Source organism: Vigna unguiculata, chromosome 3 (assembly GCF_004118075.2).
Source record: "Vigna unguiculata cultivar IT97K-499-35 chromosome 3, ASM411807v1, whole genome shotgun sequence".
Classification (NCBI taxonomy): Eukaryota; Viridiplantae; Streptophyta; class Magnoliopsida; order Fabales; family Fabaceae; genus Vigna; species Vigna unguiculata.
The window spans coordinates 11,336,448-11,359,903 of record NC_040281.1 but is presented as its reverse complement, the minus strand read 5'-3'; the positions used below and the strand labels follow the sequence as shown (position 1 = coordinate 11,359,903).

The 23,456-nt window shown below is 33.3% G+C and overlaps 3 protein-coding genes across 3 annotated transcripts; 2 read left to right on the top strand and 1 right to left on the bottom strand.

Annotated features, from left to right (window-relative positions):
- The first annotated feature begins 474 nt into the window (after positions 1–474).
- LOC114175615 (squalene monooxygenase-like) lies at positions 475–3,854 on the top strand. Its single transcript, XM_028060377.1, has 8 exons — positions 475–878; positions 1,365–1,476; positions 1,602–1,776; positions 1,925–2,093; positions 2,219–2,437; positions 2,521–2,796; positions 2,923–3,201; positions 3,314–3,854. Exons 1-8 carry the CDS (start codon positions 639–641, stop codon positions 3,416–3,418), a joined length of 1,575 nt encoding a protein of 524 aa, XP_027916178.1. The 5' UTR covers positions 475–638; the 3' UTR covers positions 3,419–3,854.
- Positions 3,855–6,306: 2,452 nt separating this feature from the next.
- Positions 6,307–10,486, top strand: LOC114179318. The gene is made up of 2 exons (XM_028065618.1): positions 6,307–6,524; positions 8,447–10,486. Exon 2 carries the CDS (start codon positions 8,584–8,586, stop codon positions 10,330–10,332), a length of 1,749 nt encoding a protein of 582 aa, XP_027921419.1. The 5' UTR covers positions 6,307–6,524; positions 8,447–8,583; the 3' UTR covers positions 10,333–10,486.
- Positions 10,487–12,034: 1,548 nt separating this feature from the next.
- LOC114178947 (LL-diaminopimelate aminotransferase, chloroplastic) lies at positions 12,035–22,350 on the bottom strand. Its single transcript, XM_028065103.1, has 10 exons — positions 22,124–22,350; positions 21,878–21,948; positions 21,391–21,458; positions 15,510–15,626; positions 15,039–15,101; positions 14,374–14,478; positions 14,130–14,180; positions 13,103–13,423; positions 12,665–12,871; positions 12,035–12,536 (listed from the first exon to the last, which is right to left on the bottom strand). Exons 1-10 carry the CDS (start codon positions 22,201–22,203, stop codon positions 12,243–12,245), a joined length of 1,377 nt encoding a protein of 458 aa, XP_027920904.1. The 5' UTR covers positions 22,204–22,350; the 3' UTR covers positions 12,035–12,242.
- Between the last annotated feature and the right edge of the window lie 1,106 nt (positions 22,351–23,456).

Here is a 23,456-nt window from a genome sequence, read left to right as displayed (position 1 = left end):
ACAAATTCATGTAATATATCAAAATACTATTTATATCTCAAAATCTTAAGAAAATAGCTTAATGGATCTATTAATATATTAGTCACTTTATTTATTTATATTTTTAATTCATCTTGAATTTCTAACGGTTTATCCGGTTAAGTGTATATTTTAAGTTTAATTTAGATACACCTGAGATTTTGTGATGCCAATAAATTATAATCACAAATTAATAATTGTATGACCAAAAGTTTTCAATGTTGGTGTGCTATCGTGCCCAAATGAACGTCCACGCATTTGAACCATATGAATGTGAAACAAAAAACACAAACTAAAAAGGAAAATCACTCTGAGGTAGGTAAGAAGCACTCTTTGATTTCTTTATTTTAAAGGAAAATATCGTGCAAAATTAACTAAACAGAAAGGTTAAGGAATACCCAACCTATATACTTATTACTTAAGTATCTACAACCACTTTTGCCTATAAAATGAAATGCTGCCTTATAGTAGCAATTGTTATAATTCATGAGTCACACGTAAACAAGAACAACGAGGTGTTCCAAGAAACCAGAAAACTGGCTTTCTAATTCATAATAGCCATTATTGTAATTGTTCGATCCATCTTTTGGTGTCCCAGTTTCAACCATCTCTCAGAGAGGATGGATTATCAGTATATTCTGGGAGGGATCATGGCTTGCAGTTTCGCATTTTTGTATTTTGTGTATAGTTTTGGAGCAAAAAAGGTCACAGATTCAAGTTCAATTCATGTAGAAAGTAATAAGTGCGAGAAGAAATCATCAGAAAATGGAATATCTTCACACGAGGCTGCAGAAAGTTCTGACATCATCATTGTGGGTGCAGGCGTTGCTGGTGCTGCTCTTGCTTACACGCTTGGAAAGGTACAAGGCTTCTCTTCCTGCATATATATATATATATAGATTTTTTTGAGAAGATTGGTGCCAAGTACAAGAATAATGCTATTGAAGATGGCGAAAGAAAACTTGAGTGAATTATAAGTGAAACATGTGTAGTTAGAAATGTAGAGGATATGGCTATTGGCTACACTGATAGGCACTTACTACAGAACATTTATTCTACTGATAAAATGTTCATATTCTCTCTTTTCGTTCCATCTTCTCAGCGATTAGACAAAGAAAGCATAAGTTTTGTGTGTACTTATGTAACATTTGACCAGATTCACTTTTGTGTTACATTGTTCATGTCATTTATCTCTGTCATGGAACTGCAGTAGTTGCTTTCTTATACTTTCTTAAACTTTGTCATGTATAGAAGCTCTGCAGAACCTTCTTAAACTTTGCTTGTATGAAGCATTTGCTTGTTTGTAGAATGATCTAATGATCTTGTTTTGTGGTTCTTTCTTGTAGGATGGACGCCGAGTACATGTGATTGAAAGGGATTTGAGTGAACCTGACAGGATCGTGGGTGAATTGCTGCAACCTGGGGGATATCTGAAGTTAATTGAGCTGGGTCTTCAGGGTAAGCAACCAGAAAATATGACACAGATTAATTGTCATAGTGTAACAGTGAAGATTGTAGATCCTCATTGTTTCTGCTGGCCAAATTCAAGGCTTTTAACAGATGGAAGTTTTGAATACTTGCAGATTGTGTAAGTGAAATTGATGCTCAGCAAGTATTTGGCTATGCTCTGTATAAGGATGGCAAAAATACCAAGCTCTCTTATCCCTTGGAAAAATTTAGCTCTGATGTTTCTGGGAGAAGCTTTCATAATGGCCGTTTCATACAGAGAATGCGAGAAAAGGCCTCATCTCTTCCTAAGTACACATTTTTAATTAACACTCTTTTCATTTTTTATTAAAATAATTTTTCTGATGTTTTGATGTTTTATTCACTCTATCAAGTTCAAACATTGGCACTCAAACCCCTAGTTTTAGCCCTGTAATAATCTCATCATAATATTCTGCAGTGTAAATTTAGAACAAGGAACTGTGACATCTCTACTTGAAGAAAAAGGAACCATCATCGGGGTGCAGTACAGAACCAAAAGTGGACAAGAGTTCACAGCCAAGGCTCCCCTCACCATAGTATGTGATGGATGTTTTTCCAACTTGAGGCGTTCTCTTTGCAATCCTAAGGTAAGGTTCTTAGGTTTCTTAGTAGTTCCTTACTCAGGGTTTTCTAGTTGTTTTTAATGACCAATTCGAAGACAAATTTATACAACATGAAGAGTTCATAGTTTATGATGTTGTAATTTTGGCAGGTTGACGTACCCTCTCATTTTGTTGGTCTGGTATTGGAGAATTGCAATCTTCCATATGCAAATCATGGACACGTGATCTTAGGTGATCCTTCACCTATTTTGTTTTATCCCATCAGTAGCACTGAGATCCGCTGTTTGGTCGATGTTCCTGGCCAAAAACTACCTTCCCTTGCCAATGGTGAAATGGCCAGATATTTAAAAACTGTGGTAGCTCCTCAGGTTTGGCCTCATAACTCTCAAGTGTTTCCAAATGATGAACATTCCAAAAAATTCAACCTAATCAAAGAAATTGCATGTTTCAGGTTCCTCCAGAACTGTATACTTCTTTCATAGCAGCAGTTGACAAAGGAAGCATAAGAACGATGCCAAATAGAAGCATGCCTGCATCACCTCATCCCACACCTGGTGCGCTTCTAATGGGAGATGCTTTCAATATGCGTCACCCTTTAACAGGAGGAGGAATGACTGTGGCTTTATCTGACATTGTTGTGCTGAGGGATCTACTTAAACCCCTTAAAAATCTGCATGATGCTTCCGCTCTTTGCAGATACCTTGAATCATTCTACACCCTACGCAAGGTAAGTGTTACATCAACACAACACAATACAACACAACTTTTAGCCACCATTTTGTAGCTCGGTTCAAAGCTCTGAAACCAAACAAAACACACAAAAACTTAGTGCAATGACTGATTCTCTTTGCAGCCAGTGGCATCCACAATAAACACACTAGCTGGGGCATTGTACAAAGTGTTCTGTGCATCTCCTGATCCAGCTAGAAAGGAAATGCGCCAAGCATGTTTTGATTACTTGAGCCTCGGTGGTGTTTTCTCTAACGGACCGATATCTCTGCTCTCTGGTCTAAATCCTCGTCCTTTGAGTCTGGTTCTGCATTTCTTTGCGGTTGCTATATACGGTGTTGGCCGTTTGCTCATACCATTTCCTTCTCCCAAACGGGTGTGGATTGGAGCTAGATTGATTTCAGTGAGTATTTTTCCTTGTTCCTTTTTTTCTTGAGTTTCACACACATCACTGCTAATGGTGCAAGTGCAACAAATTTGAGTTTGAATCAAATTTTCTTTTCCTGATATGATAGGGTGCATCAGGGATAATATTCCCGATTATTAAGGCTGAAGGAGTGAGACAAATGTTCTTCCCAGCAACTGTGGCTGCATATTACAGAGCCCCTCCTGTTCGTTGAACACAGATACATGAAGGAAAGACACGGAATGTGTAATGGCTCCCTCGTATTGCATTTGTCAAAGATTATACCATCATTCCCTTTAAAAAATAATTGGATCCTTCAATTGGAAACACTATCTTCCATTGTCTGAAACATGATGGAAAGTCTCATGAGGACTTGGCCAAACCCAACTAAACTGTGCCTCGCTCTCTCTCACACGATGACGAAAATCGTTCGACGGGAATAATGCACAAAACTTGTACATTTTATACTCACTCATTCATAGCCATTATCATCCATCTTGAACTTAAAATCTCCATTATCCCCAGGAAGAATTTAAAATATGCTGTCACTGCCATTTCAATCTCAATAATGTCTGTCCAATTTTTCGTATTAAAGATGTAACAAAATTGCAGTAACAACTTGGGATGACAAGGGATAGGTTCATTTGTTACCGTTCTATAAATTTTTGAATATCTGCATAAAAATAGGCTAAACAAGTACTTAGTTCCTAAATTTAAATGAGAAATTAAAATATGTAGGTCATATAAATTTTGGTTTTCAAATTTTAAAATTTAATGTATACAGTTTTTTTAATTAGTACATTTTAAGATAATTTTTTAATTGTTTATATTGTTTTGACACTTAAATTAAAAGAACAAAATTTATAATTTTGTAAGTTTTGAAACAAAAAATGTATAAAAATTTATTACAAGGACGAATTCTAAATTTTAAGTCAAAATTAAAATAAAAAACATTTAACCCACGAAAATATTAATGAGTTTTTTATATCATGCTTGAATATTTTTATTTTTTAAAATTTTAAATAGTAGTATTTCAAAACAATTCTTTAAAATATAAACTTAAATAAATTTTTACGTGTAATACAAAAAAAATTACATAAGAAAATATTAATATAAGTAAATGTAGTTTTTCTTTCTTAGAAATTAATTATATTAAGTTCTCCTACAAAATATAAATTTAAATAAAATTAATTATTTAGAAGAAAAAATTAACTCCTTAGTATAAATAAGAAACATAAATTTATAAAATCAAGTTTTAAATGAAATGATTGTTCAATTAGGGGTGTTTTTTTATCTATAACTTTATTTTTATAATCTTTTTTTTTAAATATAAAATAAATACACTAACAATTATTTATTTTTAAAAAGTATCAAACATAAATTTTAAAAGTATATAAAAACTTCAAATAAATTTAATAAAATTTTGTTAAAATAATTAAATTTATACATTTTCAGAGATAAAAAATAAGAAATTAAATTAGTCTAAAATTTTAAATAAGAATTGATTTCAATTTTCACTCAAAATCAAGAAACCAAATACATATTCAACCCTAACGCAGTGTTCGTATGAGGGAATTATAATGTTGAAGTAAATTTGAGAGAGCCGATTTTGGTAGTCCAGCGCGTTCATTTGTGATTATTTGAAGGGATATGTGAGAGGCGATTTGGGGGATGGATGGTTTAAACCATCCCCTCAAAAGTGCAAAGATATTGCATATATTTTGTACAGATTACGAAATTACCCTTGTTGTCGTTATGGTGTGTGTCTGTGTGATTGTTGAGTGCATGAAGGAGAAGAAGAGGAGGTGGTTTAAGCTGTGGTGGTCGACGAAGAGGATGAAGGGGTGGCGTGGTTGCCCGCAATGGTGGCTAGGTGGTGACTGCGGTTGGACGATGGATGTGGTGTGGTGGTGATATGCACGGTGCAGCACCGATGATGTAGTATTTTGAGAAGAGGATGGCACCGGTTATGTAACCGATGCCTTGGTTTATAAAGGATGACACCGGTGTCATTGGTTGTTGTTTTTTGACTTTTTTCTTGACTTTTTTTTAAAACTTTTCTAACTTTTATTTTTATTTTTTTAACTTTATTTAACTTTAGTTTAAAATTTAATTATATAATTTTTTTAAAATTTAATTGTATAATTTTTGTTTAAATTCATAAAAATTTAATTTTTTTATTTTAAAAATTTATATAATTTTAATATTTTTTTAATTCGTATTAATTAATTATAATTATTTTTATAACATCAAATTACAAAATCATTATCTTTTTTCATTAAGGGTATTTTGGTAACTTTCTAATTCTATCTATTTTTACAATTTATTTTATTTATCGCATCAATCAAATCTTTTACTAACTTTCATAAAACTTATCTCCAAATCCACTTACTTAACCTTCTAAATCCACTAAAAGAAACACAAAAATTCATCCACTAAAATTTACACAAATTCATCTTTACACTCTCCCGCATATCCATCCTCTCAAAGGAACACACACTAAATTTTATTATTGACAAAAATTTTAAATTTAAGTAAACTATTTTATATGTACTTCAAATTTAAACAAAAAATTTATCAAAATAAGTAATATGAAAATTGAATATAATAAAACGTGTGATACATGAAAATATTTTAGAGGAAAATTGTATTAAAAAAATTATAATTAATATCTTTTTATTATCGTTGATTTAAATTTATCTTAAAAATTTTAATCATTTTTATTTTTTATTTGAGTTGGAATAAAATAAAATTTAATTGATTATTAAATTGATATAAGTGATTTTGATTTTGTTTCCTTGAAAAATAAATATTAACAAAAATAAATCAAAATTGTATATAAGTATGTTAAAAATGCCAAAAATAAATCAAATATATATTTGTTTTCTTTAATAGTAAGGTTTTATATGACCACATTTATATGTTATTTACATATATAAAAATATTTATTCTTATGAAATATTTTTATAAACCAAAAATTATTTTTAATATAAAAAATAACTTCTTCTTTTTCCTAAGACATATGGGTATTAAGACATGCCTTAAAATTATAACTATGAGAAATGAAAATACCTTTATTTAAAATATGTGATTTGAGCATTCTTATTATCTCCGATCTTAAGAGTATGTATGACTCATGGAGATTCTCTTTGAATGATGGACATCAAAGTTTCAATTCAACCAAAATTTATTAATGAGTGAAAATATTGATTACACAGTTAGAAAGCTACTTCATGTTCAACCCTAAGCAAAGCTTTTCTGTCTCTCCACTCCTATTGCATCGGATCTCACTCTCCTCTTCTTCTTAGTCAAATCTTCAGGTCACCAATTTCCTCTCTTTTTTTCTCCTTTCATTCCACTTCTCCCAATTAAATTTCTTTTCATGTCTCCACTGGAATTTATTTTCTCTGTTATTATTTGGGTACAAGTGAAAATTGCCTTTTACCCCTTTTACTAGTGATTTTGTTTGCTTCTAATTTTGTTCCGTTTTGCTCTTTGTGCATGTGGGTATCTTGAGTTGTTTCATGCTGTGAATTTGCATGCAGTTTTTTCAGCTCTTGTAATATCATTAGTTTTGTTCTTATTCTGCTGCAAGCAACAAAGTATGTTCTGTTGCGTTAGCCCTTTCTGCTCAGTTTTATACTTAACAAATTTGGATTATCTTTCTTCGTTGGCTTCTGCCTCTTACAGAGGAGTTTGGATCTTTTGTAGAGTATCGTGTACATTATTTTCCTTCTGATTTAGGAAAGAGTACATGAATAGTTAGGGTTGAGAATGGAAAACCAATGACAGACGATTGAATTTTCTGTTGCTTAAAACGAATATCCATGTCAATTTAGATTGAGTTGTTATTTAATTTTTAGATAAATACATGTAGAGAGATGCTGGTTAACACTCCTTTTGGTATTTGCGGTACATCAGTTATATTTAGTTTCAGTTTGGATTTTTTTTTTCCATTAATACTTATATAAGATAAAATGAATTAAATTTCTACTGTAAGTTAAAGTTAACTTATACTTTTTGCTTATAGTTTTCGATAAATTTGAAAAAAGGCCTATGATTGGGTATGTGTCATGGAATTGAAACTAGTGTGCGAACACTTTGTAGAGTCACTTAAGATTTTCCTATAACTATAGATTTATATTTAGAGTCAATCTCGAGTCCTTATCTTGTTACTTCTTTTATGCTCTTACCCAAAATATTGAGGAGCCAGTTCCTAGATTCTCTTTTTTCTTTTCCTTTTTGTAAATGATATAGTTGAAGTGGGAGTGTCAAGAGAGGAATTAAATGGTAAAATAAAGTTGTGTTGTGATCCTGATGGAGGGAAGCTTTGGCACCACGTGGCTTCCTTCAATACTTCGGAGGTGAAAATGAGGGATTATACATTACTATGTGTCATTCAATTTAGGTATTTTTATTAGCACAAAGCAATGAAGAAATAAAGAATGATGCAAGTCATTGGAATCAAACAAGGTGGGTGAAATAATGGTGTTATTTGTGATGTAAAAGTGTTTTAGTCCAACTGTTACGCAGTAAAGGGACAAGAAGAATCAGAGGTCATACAAGAAAAGATAAGATCAGGAATGAATGCAATAGAGACAGAGTAAAAGAGGCACATACTGAGAGGTGCTAAGAGCCCCAAAAGATTTAACCTTGTAAGAATAGTACTGGAAACCAGTTAGTGTAACTAAAGACAGGTAAATAGTTAGAGGTAGAGGACGACTAAGAATTGAATGGAACCATTAAAAAGTATTTAGATTTAAATGGCCTTTATGGCACTTTTTTTTGGCTGGAGGAAAGTTTAGGTTCAGGGGCCCCTTCTGAGGTCATGTATGCCCCTAAGATTTGGTTGTAGGAGTGTCCTTAAAAATAACTCACCAACAATAGACCCTAGTTGCATTTAGACCCTGGTCAACTTAATTGATGCAGTCTAGCATTACCAATTGTGCCAACCATTGTTGGCTAGTAAAATTTGTTTTTGATAAAACATTAGGACATCGTTTGGTCCTGTACTCGACCCACCTACTGCAGAAAGGCTTCTAGTGATCGGCAAACATAACCACATATTTGTGTCAATGTCCTCGCGGGGAATTTTTTGTATTTATAATGCAATACATTTGTTAGAAGTTATCATTGTATTTCTGTAGAGTTCTGCATGGGTGATGATGCTTTCTTTTTTACTTAGAAGAGAACCTTTTGAGTTCTAATTATATTTAACATATTTTTTGTTTGATAATTACAGATTGTTATATTGAGGAAGCTTCTTTGCATATGCAATAGAGAAAATGGTACTGTTATTAGTTTATTACAGGTTTCAGTGGTTGATCAAAACCTTGTAGAAGTTAGAAGGTAATAACAAAAAGACCAAATCTTTTGTCTATGGAAGATTACAATTTTTTTGTTGGTCAAGAGTTCCCAGATGTGAAGGCATTCCGGAATGCAATTAAAGAAGCTGCCATTGCACAGCATTTTGAGCTTCGTACTATTAAAAGTGACCTGATTCGCTACTTTGCCAAGTGTGCCTCAGATGGTTGTCCATGGCGGATTCGTGCTGTCAAGCTACCTAACGCCCCAACATTTACTATTAGAAGTATTGATGGGACACATACTTGTGGGAGGAATGCAAATAATGGACATCATCAGGCTTCTGTTGATTGGATTGTGAGTTTCATTGAAGAAAGATTGCGAGACAATATTAATTATAAACCAAAGGATATTTTACATGACATCCATAAGCAATATGGTATAACTATACCTTATAAGCAAGCTTGGCGTGCAAAGGAGCGGGGTCTTGCAGCTATATATGGATCTTCTGAAGAAGGATATTACCTACTTCCTTCATACTGTGAAGAAATTAAGAAAACAAATCCTGGAAGTGTTGCAGAGGTGTTTACAGCTGGTGAAGATAACCGTTTCCAGAGACTTTTTGTTTGTTTTCGTGCATCAATCTATGGTTTTTTTAATGGTTGCTTGCCAATTGTTGGACTTGGTGGAATCCAGCTGAAAAGCAAATACCTTAGCACATTGCTTTCAGCAACTTCTTTTGATGCCGACGGTGGATTGTTTCCGCTTGCTTTCGGTGTTGTTGATGTAGAAAATGATGAGAGCTGGACATGGTTCCTGTCTGAGCTGCATAGGGTTCTGGAGGGGAATAGTGAATGCATGCCAGAGTTTATATTTTTGTCAGATGGGCAACAGGGTATTACTGATGGAGTGAGAAGGATGTTCCCAAGTTCTTCTCATGCATTCTGCATGCGTCACTTGACTGAAAGCATTAGTAAAGAGTTCAAGAACTCTAGGCTTGTCCATCTTCTGTGGAAGGCTGCATATGCCACCACAACCATTGCATTTAAAGAAAAAATTGCTGAAATAGAGGAGGTATCTCCAGAAGCTGCAAAATGGTTACAACATTTTGATCCTTCACAATGGGCCCTTGTGCATTTTAAAGGGACACGATTCGGCCATCTATCCTCTAACATTGACGAGTTCACCAAATGGATTCTTGATGCTCGGGAATTGCCAATTATCCAGGTGATGGAGCGGATTCATAGCAAGCTTAAAACCGAGTTTGATGACAGGCGATTAAAAAGCAGCTCATGGTGCACTGTACTCGCCCCTTCTGCGGAGAAACTAATGAATGAAGCCATCAACCGTGCATCTATATATCAAGTCCTTCGATCAGATGAAGTAGAGTTTGAGGTTCTTTCAGCTGATCGATCGGACATTGTAAATATTGGGAGCCATAGTTGTTCCTGCCGCGATTGGCAGCTAAATGGTATTCCTTGTTCCCATGCTGCTGCTGCTCTTATCTCATGTCGGAAGGATGTGTATGCATTTACCCACAAGAGTTTTAGTGTTGCAAGTTACAGGAATACCTATGCAGAGAGTATACACTACATCCCTGCAAAACTTGAATGGAGTAAAATAGAGAAGTCTGCTATGGATGATAATATGGTAGTTGTACGGCCACCAAAATTACGGCGACCACCGGGACGCCCTGAGAAAAGAATGTGTGTGGATGAGCTTAGTCGTGAGAAACATACAGTGCACTGTAGTCGGTGTAATCAAACTGGACATTACAAGAGAACATGTAAAGCAGAGATGATTAATAGTATAGAGCAGTTTTAATTGTCTGATTTTGTATTGTGCAGTTCACCTCAGTAGAACTAGTTTAGTTTATGAACAGAGACATACCTAAGATTCAGATATTGTAGCATAGATGTGTATGTATTAAATCCGTATCCGCTGGGGTAGCAGAAATGAAGTTTGCAACATTGGCAGATTTGTGTTTCTGTGAGTTTTTAAACCATGACTTTAGAGATAGAAAAAGAGTGAAAAAATAAATCCTCCCATGAATTTGGAGAATTTTCCATGAAGATCTATGCTTCAACTTCATGAATAGGGTTGGTGCCTTCAAAATCACATTAATGCGCACTTCATTCAATAAATTACCTTATTTTATAGAACCATCCACATTGTTTTGAAAATTTTCCAACGTAACATGGTTACAACAAGAATTTAAAAGATAGCATATTATTTACCGTGTTTATTTAAATAATATTGGCTGTGATTCATCCAATTTGACTTTCGAAAAACAGAACTTTAATCTTTGTTTTAGAGCACAATTCGATTTTTCAAATATTGAATTTTGATCTAATTTTTTTATTTTATAAAAAAATGTGATTGTAAGAAATTTCAAATTTCAAAATTAAAAATATAATAATTAAAATAGTTAATGTTTTACAACATTGGTGGTATTTGAAATTTAATTTTGTAATAATTAAAAATAAATTGTTACATATAATTAATATTGAATTTTGTTAAAAAATATCATTATTTGATAATAAATTTATAATTAAAATGATGATTTAAGTTAATAATTGAATGTATTTATAATTAAATCTATTGTTAACTTAATTATATAAAATATGGAATAATATATACATATCTATGAAATTAAATTTATTGTACTATATATTTTTTACAATAAATAATTTATGTAAGATAAAAAAATTTTAAAGTATAATAAGTATTTTCAAATTGAAGAAATAGATTTATTTTTTGGTCTAATAACATTTGTAAAATTTGTTTCATTGGAAAAAATAATAAAGGAGTAATTTAGAAAAAGAAAAAAAATGAGCAAAATGTTTTACAAAAATAAATAATATATATAATAAATTAATTAAAAATATTAATATTTTACAAACTCATTAAATATTTTAATGATTGAAATAATTTTTCTATGTTAATTATGTAATATATGAAATAACGTATTGAATTAGATGTGATATAGTTGGAAATAAGATGACATGATACAATTATTTAAAAATATGATTTTTTGTTTATCTAATGAAATTTTATTTAAAATAAGTAATATTTTAAATTGTTTACTACTGAGAAGATTATTTGATAATAAAAAGTTAAAATTTAAAAGTTAAGTCATAATGTAAATTAATGATTTAGTGTTAATATTAAAATTCTATTTGATTTTTTTGGACATAAGCAATTATATTTTCCATATTGAAATGACTCAAATTGAAATTTTAAAATGAATATAAAAATAAAAATATCATTCATTAAGATGATAAGAATAACCGACCAATTCAAATTTAAAAAAAAAAAAGAGTTCAATGTCCATAAATAAATTCATAAATTCATTAATAATGAAAACATATATTACTTATTGAATTAACTTAGTTTAATACTTTGTACAAAATTTATTAATAATGATTGAACGATTAAAACTTTCCACAATTTTAGTTTTTTTGTTTTCAAAATTGGAAAATTATGTCAGAATTTGATTTCCTATTCTAATGATAATAGATCAAAATGGTTTTGTTTGAGAATCTTCCATAGAAACAGAACTCTAACACCTTCCAAAAAAAGTGCTACTGAAAGATAAAGGGAAAACAGTAACAAAATACATGGTCTAAATTGTGAACACTGTCTTACATCTTAATCTAAATTCCAAGGAAAAGCAGTTATTCCAGTCCAAGAGATTGATTACAAATTCTGAAACGAAAAGAGAGATTCTAAATTCATTTGTATAGCTGCTTGAACCTTCTGCATGCCTCCAAGACGTTTTCCCTGTGACCAAAGGCACTAACCCTGACAAAACCTTCACCACCAGGTCCAAAACCACTACCAGGAGTTGTAACCACATGAGTCTTCTCAAGAATTTCAGCAAATACATCCCATGAGCTTCTGCCAGGGAAATGAACCCACACATATGGTGCATCTTTCCCTCCATACACTTTAAATCCAAGAGAATCAAATGTCTCCACAATTATGTTCGTATTTTCTCTGTAGAATCCAATAACTTCTCTCATAGCCTGCATTCAAATGCATATTATGTAACTTCTTTAAAGAATACCACAAATCACACCGAAACAAAGACTAATAAAGTTAGAGAAATTTTTTCTCTTATAGAAATTTAGTAGCAAAACAAAAAATAACTGACCTTAAGACCTTCTGGTGAAAGGCAAGCAAGACCACCTGCTTGGGAAATATTTGATGCACCATTGAAACAAGTGCATACAATACGGTTGAAGTCCCTGGCAACAGGAAATCCATCAGAAAACAGCAACTCCTTTGGAATCACAGTCCAACCTAATCGGACTCCAGTGAACCCAGCATACTTGCTAAATGATGAAGTCTCAATGGCAACCTGCAATTGTCAGTAACATTCTTATTCATTCAGATATCAAAAGAAGATTCTTTGTTGATCTATAAATTTTTTGCCATATAAAAAAACTTGACCAGCAATCCTCTTGGTATATCAAATAGTAATCATCCAAAATATAGTTTGTATGATAGATAAAAGAAGAAATCATTTGCAGAAGCAAATACACATTTATCCAAAATATATTGAACATCAAATAATCAGTGACAGACTGACCTCCTTGGCTCCAGGAATTTCAAAGATGGAACGTGGGTTGTCACCAGAAATATACATTGCATAAGCTGAATCATGGATTACTATACTGCCGTTGTCCTTAGCAAACTGAACAAGTTGGGTGAGTTGTTCCCTTGTTGCTGCAGCACCAGTAGGATTGTTTGGCGAACAGAAAAAGATTATGTCTGGTCGAGAAATTGAAGATAAATCAGGGAAGAAACCATTTTCCGGATTACACCTCATGTATTCAATGTTTGCAAACTTCTCAACATCCTTCTGGTACAGCCCAGTCTGGCCCATAATTACACTTGAGTCTACATAGGCCTGCAAATAAAAGAATAAAACTGGTGTTTCATCACTTCCCAATTTTCTATATATTATTTCATTCATGATTTTACATCTAATTCATTTCTAAAAGTAATCAATATAGTGTTGCATAATTCCAAATAGTAAACTCAATGTCTACAAACATTTTTCAACCAAAGTTTCCACACAGTTTATTATATAGATTCCTGAAAGAGGATTTTGAAAAAAAGAATCATTTCTCAAAAATAATCAGTTACCAAACATGGCTAATAATAAATAAGCCCACTTGCATGAATAAAACACCAAATCCCTGCAACTTCATTTTTTGTAACTGGTAAAAATGAAGTAACAATCAAATATTCCAGCTCTTCTAAAATTTGTGTGCAGAAAAAGCCATAGTTACAATCTTCTCATTCCAGCGAACTATCAAGGAACCAGCTATCAACATCAGATAGAGGGACAACAATGTCCAATATAGTAAGATAGATAATTATATATGTTAATCATTTCAAAATGAAGGAAAATATGACTAGCACTTGATTATTATTTTCAAGAAACTTGTTGATTCTTCATCGAGCAAAGATGGAAATGAATAAACTAAACTCAGTCAGCATCTCACCTAGTAAAACAAAGAGATGTAATAATAGCAACAAAACCTAAGTGGCCATTTCTTGCATATTGAAGCATAACAATAACTGTAACCAACCACGCAAATATGAATTACCGGGTATGAAGGGTCTTGTACAGCCATTTTTACATTTGATCCGAAGACAATCTGTCAAAAAAATGAAAATAGAAGAAAATTTTAGTTAGTGATCGTAGAAGATGCCCAATTAACATGCACCCCACACCCTACTCCCCCACAGAGGAGAATTTTTAAATTGAATCAGAATATGTAGTCCGGGTAAAGAGCAAGATAAGAAGGATATCATATATTTAAATAAATAAAAAAAAAAAGACAAATGAACCTGGAGACGAGATATATCACACTTTGCTCCATCTGACACAAATATATCATCCTCTTCTATGCCAAGATCGCTGTAAAATGTTGAAGCAATTGCACTTCTTAATGGCTGCATAGATTAGAGATGTCTTTATCCAACCAATTCCCCCAAGGGTAAACATTAACACCAATTGCAAGCAATGAATTTAGGCATCCCAATGAAGGTGTTTTCTTATCATCCCAATTCTCAGAATTTCCAAAGATAATATATAAATTAAAATAAAATAAAAAACATAAAATAATGAATGATTAATGAAAAACAAGATTATAACCACCCATCCTCAAAACATGAGCCAATATGGCCAAATTTCTGACCCAAATTTATTACAAGGCTCAAGGCATGACTTCTTCCAGTAAAACTTCTTGAAGATATAGTGCCCAACAGGCACACATGAGATGAAAATATCAAGTTTTCTTCCTCAAATATTTCAAAAGGACCAAGAAAAGAAAGGAATCCACGTGCAGAATTGATACCATACAGTAAACTAAACACAAAAATATAGACAGGTAGGTCTAGAAACCATTTACAAGGTGGAAAACTGTATAACTGGACTTCAATTTGACGAATTGGGAGGAAGGACCCAAAATGAAAAATGGAAAAAACCTCCTGAAGATGTCAAAGCAACATACCTTTTCACCTTGTTCCGCACCATACCCACTATATCCTTTAACAGTTGACAATGCTTGTGATCTCTGAACAAAAGGAAAATTACAACATTTTCAAGTATTTAAATGAAATAGATGAAGCAAGGGCATTATTTAATTTAGTAAAGTATTATGCATAATTAACACTTCTAAGATTATATATATATATATATATATGTGTGTGTGTGTGTGTGTGTGTGTGTGTGTGTGTGTGTATAACTACAAAATATTATAGAAAAGATAAACTAAAACAAATGCAATTAGACATGAAAGGAATTATAAAGATGACGAAATTAAAGCTACTTAAAAAAATGACACATGATACTACAATAAAATTCATCATTAATCATAGAGCTCCAACCTCAAAAGGGAAAATGATAATTACTTAAAAAAAGTGTCAAATGTCGAATGTGCTAGCATTAAAGACATATCAGCTTGTTCACAGCAAAGTTTTACCTTCGACATTGCATCAGTTATGACTTCAGGAATAGGTTCAGTAGTGTCACCAATTCCAAGGCTTATAACTTTAGCATCAGGGTACTTCAGCAAGTGTGCAGACCTTCTTCTAGCAATCTGTGGTCAGTGACATGAAAGGCAGAAACATAGTTTACACTGTTTAGAGAACTAATCTCAATATTTGACTGTTTGTGTGTGTGTGAGAGAGAGATACAAATTCATTAATCATTACATAATTTTATATAAATAAGACACAAGAATTAATAAGCAAAAACAGTGCATATTTTCTGATGTTGACCATGGGGATCCATTGTTAGGGTAACATACATGCATGTCTCCAAAAGAATATCAATATTGATGAAATAGAAATGACATGACTTTTATAGAGAAAGGATAAAAGAGGAGGTTGATTATGAAAAGTGCTTAAAATGTTCAAAAGTTATCACTAATGTACTCAATAACTTGTTATTTCTATAAATGACAAGCAATCTTTCATCTTGATTATTCAATTACGGGAACCTGCATAATACAAATCCAACCTACTTCAACAAACAAATAGTTAGTCTAGTAGGATGTTGACACTATTCTAAGTTTTAGCAACAAAAGGCATTTCCCTCTGAGTGGGATTAGAAACAAATATTTGAAGTGCAATTATAATTTCAAAACATAGCTTTCAGCGGGAGCATGCATGGTGAATGAAAACAACTATAAACTGTATGATCATAATACACATCATAATCTAAAATACAGAATAATTCCCAGAAAGCGTAGGTAGAACCCTTTTTCCACTGAATATTCGATTAATATTGTTCGACAGTTGTCTACAAAGGAACTAATCTTCCTTTCACAGCACAGGGTATTATTCCCTGTTTACAATACTACAATCCTTCCTAACCCCGCATCCCCAAGGAAAAAGATTATATATAGACTTTACAAAAGTCAGAGCCCCGTTAATTGCCACAACTATGGTTATTCTTAAATTTCTTTCTATAATATATATTCCAATCCCTATCTTTATTCCTCTGTCTATCATTAACCCTTGCTTTTGGAACAACCTTGTCCTCAAAGTTGAACTCTGAAACTGCTTATGTATCGTGGTGTTAGATATAGTTTGATATTATTAAGATATTGTTAGATATTGATAACCACAATATCAAACAATATCTTCTATTTAATCTTATGTGTGGTTTATACACAAGGGAGATTAATCTCAATCCCTATCTTCTTTATTCTCAACACGTGGAAACATTTTCCCGTGTAGTGGCTTCTCCCTTGTTCCATTGTACCCTCACTTGTTGTATTGGTTCATCCTGATGTTGTACCATCTTACCATCAAAATTTTCTAGGGAAATCAAACCAAAATTTGCCCTTGAAGTTCATGTGGCAATTCTTTCTCAACCTGATCAGTCCCCACAACTAATTTTAATTGTAAAACATCAAAAACAGAATGTATGCGAGATGATTCAAGAAGTTGTAGACAATAAGCCACTTTCCACACTTAATAGAGTACTGATAGCTCCAAGTGTAACCTTATAGGCATAGACACTTGTCTTGTCTGTGAGGATAAATTTCGAAATATAGCCAATCACCTACTTTGATCTGCAAAGGTTTCCTGGGGCGGTTAGCAAATTTAACCATTTGTCCTTGAGCTCTCTCAAGATTTCATTTGTTTGAGGGCTTTATCGTGTGTCATCAAAACTTGTGCTACCGCTTCCAACACAGTTTCCCTGGCTTGTATAGTGACAAAATAGCTCCAACTCCTTTCTCGGAAACATGACATTCAATACAGAAAGGTTGGGTAAAATCTGGCAGTGACAACACTAGAGTTGTGGTGATTGTGCTTTTATGTTGCTCCATAGTCAAATTACTTTTCTTCAGACCATACAAAATTCCCTTTTTTAAGCAATTGTGTCAAAGGTTTTGCTCCTCTCATAATTGTATATAAATATTCTATAGTAGCCCATAAGACCTAAAAACCCCCACAAAGCCTTTATAGTTTTTGAAGTAGGCCATTGAAGGATGGCAGATATCTTTTAGAGATCCATTTCCACTCCCAAATTCTCGATTTGTTATGTGTAGCTTTCCAAATTCACACTTTTTCAAGTTAGCATAAAACTGGTGTCATTGGAGTGTCATCAAAACCTATCTTAGTTGTGCCAAATGATCTTCCCACGTTTTACTATAAATCAAGATGTCATAAAAAACAAACCTTAAAAAATATAACTGCATTATGGTGTTCATGGCGCACTGAAACGTGGACAGAAATGTTGTTAAAACGAATGGCATGACTAAAGATTCATGATGCCTTTGCTGAGTTCGAAAGGCAGTTTTCTAAATATCAGGTTCATACATGCGGATTTGATGATATCTAGCTCTCAAATCTACCTTTGAGAAGAATTGTACCCCCTCTAACTCATTTAATAATTCTTCTATGATCGGAATTGGAAACTTGTCCAGAATAGTAGCCTCATTCAAGGCGTGATAGTCAACACAAAATCATCAGCTTCCATCTTTTTTCTTGACTAGGATGACATAATTAGTATAAGGACCGCTATTGGGTTGTATGACTCCTGCTTGTAACATCTCCCCCTACCTGCTTGTCTATTTTTGTTTTTAGCATATATGGATATTGATAAGGACTCACATTAATAGGGTCTACACCAGCTTTGATCGTGTCTTCTGATCAACTTCCCTATGAGGTGGCAACACTTTAGGTCCACAGATAACTCCCTTACAATCTTTTTGAATCTTTTCCAACTCTCCCTGTTGTTTCTCAGTGAGGTGGTTTGTCCTTTCATCTCTAGACTCCAGCTCAACATTCTTCATTCCCCGTATGATTGAAACAACCTCAATTTTTGTTTCTTTCTTCAAAGCTTGTGGGGTATAAGAGTTTTAGCCAAATTTGGGTCGCCCTTAATCTTAACCTGTGAGTCTTGATCACTGAAATACATAGTTAGAGTTCTCCAATTTACCTTGACTTCACCTAACTTTCCTACCCATGTTACACCTAAGATCATATCCACCCCTCCCAATTTGAACCAAAAAAATGTCTCTTGACATTGCATCCTTCCAATTGCACTTCCACATCCCTACAACACCCTTGTGTTTGATTTCAGTGTCCATCTCTCGATCTCACGTTGTAGGGTGGTGTTATTTCAACTTACATGACAAGTGACTGCACCAAACCTGTCAAAATGAAGTTGTGACTTGCTCCACAATCAATCATGATCAAAACGAGTCTTCCCTTAACTCTTCCCGGCAGCTTCATAGTGTGGGACTAGGTCATACCTCCTATAGAAAAGATACACAATGAAATTCATGATCAAAGTCCTCCTCCAGATTTCTCTCAAAATACTCCCCAACCTCATTTGATTTTTCATCCATCAAGTCCCTCAATTCCTCATCTTCAGCCAAGATGATAACTCTCCAATTCTTTTTCTGGGCAATGATACCTTGAGCTATAAGCCCCTCTGCAACAAAAACATCTTCCCTCTCTTCTTCTCCTCACATACTCTGCATATGGCAAGTTTCTAATTCTTCTGTTTTCCAATTATGTGGTTCCATTCCCCCAATTCTTGATCCTTGTGAGATGACTAGTGTTTTCATTCTCGTTGTGTTTGCCATACCATTTGCCCCTTGCGAATTACTAAAGTTTTTCAAGGTCTCGGCCCGTGATACAACTCCACTTCCTCCATGATATCGAAAGTTTAAGGTATTGCTACGAAAAGATCCACCCACTGTCGTGATTCTTGCATAGCGTCTTCCACATCTCGAGCAATTTCCATTGCTCTAATTAAGTCCTTTGGATCATGTGGGTGAATCTGGTTTCGAATATTGGAAATACCCCAACAATTGATCTTTTGATGTTTGAGGTACCTGAGACACCAATAGTTTGAATTCCTTAATGTAGTCTTCAACCTTTTCATATTGGCGTAATACTACTAAGTTTTCAAAGACAAAACTGCGCTCCCGACCTTCAAATCTTCTACTTAGAGCGATTTAAAAAACCTCCCAAGATGGATTCTTGGTTTTCTAGCCCCAAAATTTAAACTCATCATTTGCATTATAAGATCTAGACACAATTTTTCCTAGTGATTTACATACTACACTTCAAAAAAAAAATTCAATACATGCGTTTCACCCTAAAGGATCACTTCCTTCAAAGGTGGGAAGTTCCACCCATTTTGTCCAAGGCCTCGGCACCTCAACCCCAATTCTTCAAATTTGTTGCCATGCACCAATCTTTCTTTTCCTTTACCACCATCATTATGGACTTAGTTTTTCCCTCCTTCTAAGGATTTCTCTCCTTTCTTGAATTCTCCAAGAAGCTAGAGTTGTGGTGGAATCCGGTAGTGACAATGCTAGAGTTTTGTAATCACGCTTTTAAGTTGCTGCATTGCCAAATTACTTTCTTAAAACCATACAAAATTCCCTTTTTTAAAGCAATTGGGTCAAAGGTCTTGCTATCTTCCCATAATTGTATACAAACATTCTATAGTAGTGAGTAAGACCTAAAACCCCCTCAAAGCCTTTATAGTTTTCAAAATAGGCCATTGAAGGATGGCGGATATCTTTCGGGGATCCATTTCCACTCCCTGGTGAGAGATGACATGCCATAAATACTGGATTTGCAGTTTTCCCAATTCAAATTTTTTCCAATTAGCATATAACCGATGTTGTTGGAGTGTCATTAAAACCTACCTTAGCTGTGCCAAATGATCTTCCCACATTCTACGGTAAATCGAGATGTCATATGAAAAAGACTAAGACAAACCTTCACAGACATAACTACATTATGGTGTTCATGGCGCATTGAAATGTGGATGGAGCATTTGTTAAACCCAACGGCATGAGTAAAGATTCATAATGGCCCTGGTGAATTCGAAAGGCAATTTTCTGAATATTTGGTTCATACATGCGGATTTGATTCCACGCCTCAAATTGCATGTAATTTTCTGAATATCAAGTTCATACATGCAATTTTCTGGCGCCAAAATTTAAACAAGTGATTTGCATTCCCTTCCATTCTGATAAGAGCCGAAAGCAATTTGTCCTCGTGATTTACATTCTGCACTTCAAAAAAAAGTTCAACATGTGTTATCCACCCCAAAGGATCACTTCCCTCAAAGGTGGGAAGTTCCACCCTCTTTGTCCCGGGCCTTAGCATCTCTCCCCTCTTCTTCAAATTTTGTTGCCATGCACCAATCTTTCCTCTCCATTATCATCACTGTGGACTAAGTTTGTCCCTCCTTCTGAGGATTTCTCTGCTTTCTTGAATTCCTGAAGGAGTTCTTTGATTTCTTTCATATTTGGCAGATTGTCCTTAACAATGGATAGATCGTTCTTCATTTCTGCCACAACCTTTCCTTGTTCACTGACCTATCTTTCCAAACCACTCACACGACTTTCCATACTGATCCCCCAGAATGGGTATCCAACAGGTCGGACCAAACTTGATACACGTGCCTTGATCAAAAACACAGAATAATTTCCAAAAAGCATAGGTAGAACACTTTTTCCACTGAATAAACCTCAATTAATATTGTTCAACAATTGTTTACAAAGGAACAAATCTTCCTTTAACACGGCATTCCTGTTTACATTACTACAATTCTTCCTACGCCTGCATCCCCAAGGAAAAATATTATATACAGACTTTACAAAAGTCTCAGCCCCATTACCGTTAACTGTCACAGTATAACTATGGTTATTCTTAAATTTCTTTCTATAATATACATTCCAATCCCTATCCTTATTCCTCTGTCTATCATATCATCAAACTAAGGGCTTGGTTTCTAAATGACATGACTGATGAAGAGCTATAACAAAACCAGAAAAGAGAACTATAACAAAACCAGAAAGGTCCAGTAGCACGGCATACCTCAGGAAATAGATAGCCAGCTTGAAGTTTCCCCAAATTTGGATTGCGAGTGACCCTTGTCTTGTAGCCTTCAAAGCAAAAAAAAGGAAGACATATAAATGTTACCTCACTCAATCGTATCTTTAATATTTAGTCAACACACCGACTAGTATGCTCTTTTCAAAACTATACCACTTTAACAACCCTTCCAACATACACATTACTATACAACTAAATGCCAGGAAATGGCCAGCAAAAATTTGATTTCATAAACTTGTCAACCAAAACGTTGTAAAAAAGGAACCACTAAGCAGAGGTGTGCACCCATTACAGCATTGCCTAATCACAAGAATAACCAAAACATTTAAAGGAAAATATAATCATGATTTCTCCCTTAACACCAATCATTGCTCCATAGCTCTCTTTCTCTCAGTAAGTGTCAACTAGTATGGCCATATCCATGCATCATTTTCGATTTCCAAATAGAAAAAAGAAGTTTTCAAGGTACCAGTCTCAGCCTCGGGTGTCGCAACGCATTTGCAAATGCCCACGCTCTTCACAGGCAATGAAACATGTCCCCTGCGGCAGCCAAATGAACCCCATAAATAAAATTCAACACTTTTAATCGTAAAGTGAAGAAAGATGCAATTTTGAATCAACCCAGCAAAAAAATACTTTTGTGGATAGGATCCAACTTTTTTTTTCAATAAAAGTCACAAAAAGGAAGAAGGTGGGGTCAAGTGAAAGAAAATACCTAGAATTGAAAGAAGAGGGAGCTAAGAAAGCAGAAGAAGTAGAAGAGAGTGAAGTAGTGAGGTTGTGGGTTATAGACATTGTTAGATTGAAGTGGAGAGAATGCTTCGATCAAAACTACAGTGCTGCGGCGTTCAGTGTTTGTGAGGAATGAGGGATGGTATGCTTGTTTTGCTATCAACCCTATAAAAGCAATAATTTTTTTCAACTTCCAAAACTTAACACTTAATTTTTTTGAGTTTTGGCTTAAGATCAAAACCTGGTGTGCTTTTTCTGATTAAACTAATAGGGAATGGGCACGTGAGAAGTGACTCGTAGGAATAGGACTCTTTATATTCTATTGACTGAAATAGTTTTATATAATTATATAAATAATAGACTTGTGTACAAATTATTTATATTTATATTTAAATTTGGACAACTTTAATAAGTTATAATTGCTAAAACATGTCTTTTTATTCTTTTAAAACTTTTAAAACTCGGCTTTCATTTCTCCAACAAATTCTGTTTTTTCTATTATCGTAATTTTAAAATGCTCCAGTTTTCTCTCTTAATTAAATAGTATTTTATGAAATGATTAAACTTGAACTTTTGGATATTTTAAAAATACTAAAACAAATTTTATTCCATTTTAGTTGTATGTCAAATGTCAATTATATAACCAATTTAAATTTATGATAAGTGATTGTAAAATTTAATATGGATGTTGAATTGCAAATGCAAATATATTTTATTTGGAGTTTATAATTTATACGTTGGATTTTTTTCATGTATAATTTTTTAGTTTCATACTAAAATAATTTCTTTGATTTGATTAATTATGTTTTTGTTAACAAACTTATTAACTTGTGGCCTTTCTTACTTGTTATTTTAAGTAACATTAGCTTCTAATATTTGTGTTTAGGTACTTTTAACTTTTAAATTATTCATCAAATCACTTTCATGTTATAATAGAAAAAAAATACAATTTTTATTGAGCGTAACAATGATTTAAAGCAAATAAATTATTATTTGGGTAAAAATTAAATTATTTTTTAATTAACTTATTTATTACAAGAGATGCCAATATAATTTTGTCATATTCCAAATGGAAAAAAACGATATGCAAATAGAGTAATTGGTAAAGGAATTCAATTTATGGATTGTATTTAATATAATCTTAAATGCAATTCGCGATGCATTTAATGCAAAACAATAATAATAATGCATTCTGGATTGGCTAAATGAGATTACAGATAAAATAGAACTTCGGTATTAAAGGAGAAAAAAAATAATATATAAAGGTTACAAAAAATATATATTTATTACAACCCAGTAAATATCTTCTTTCTTTT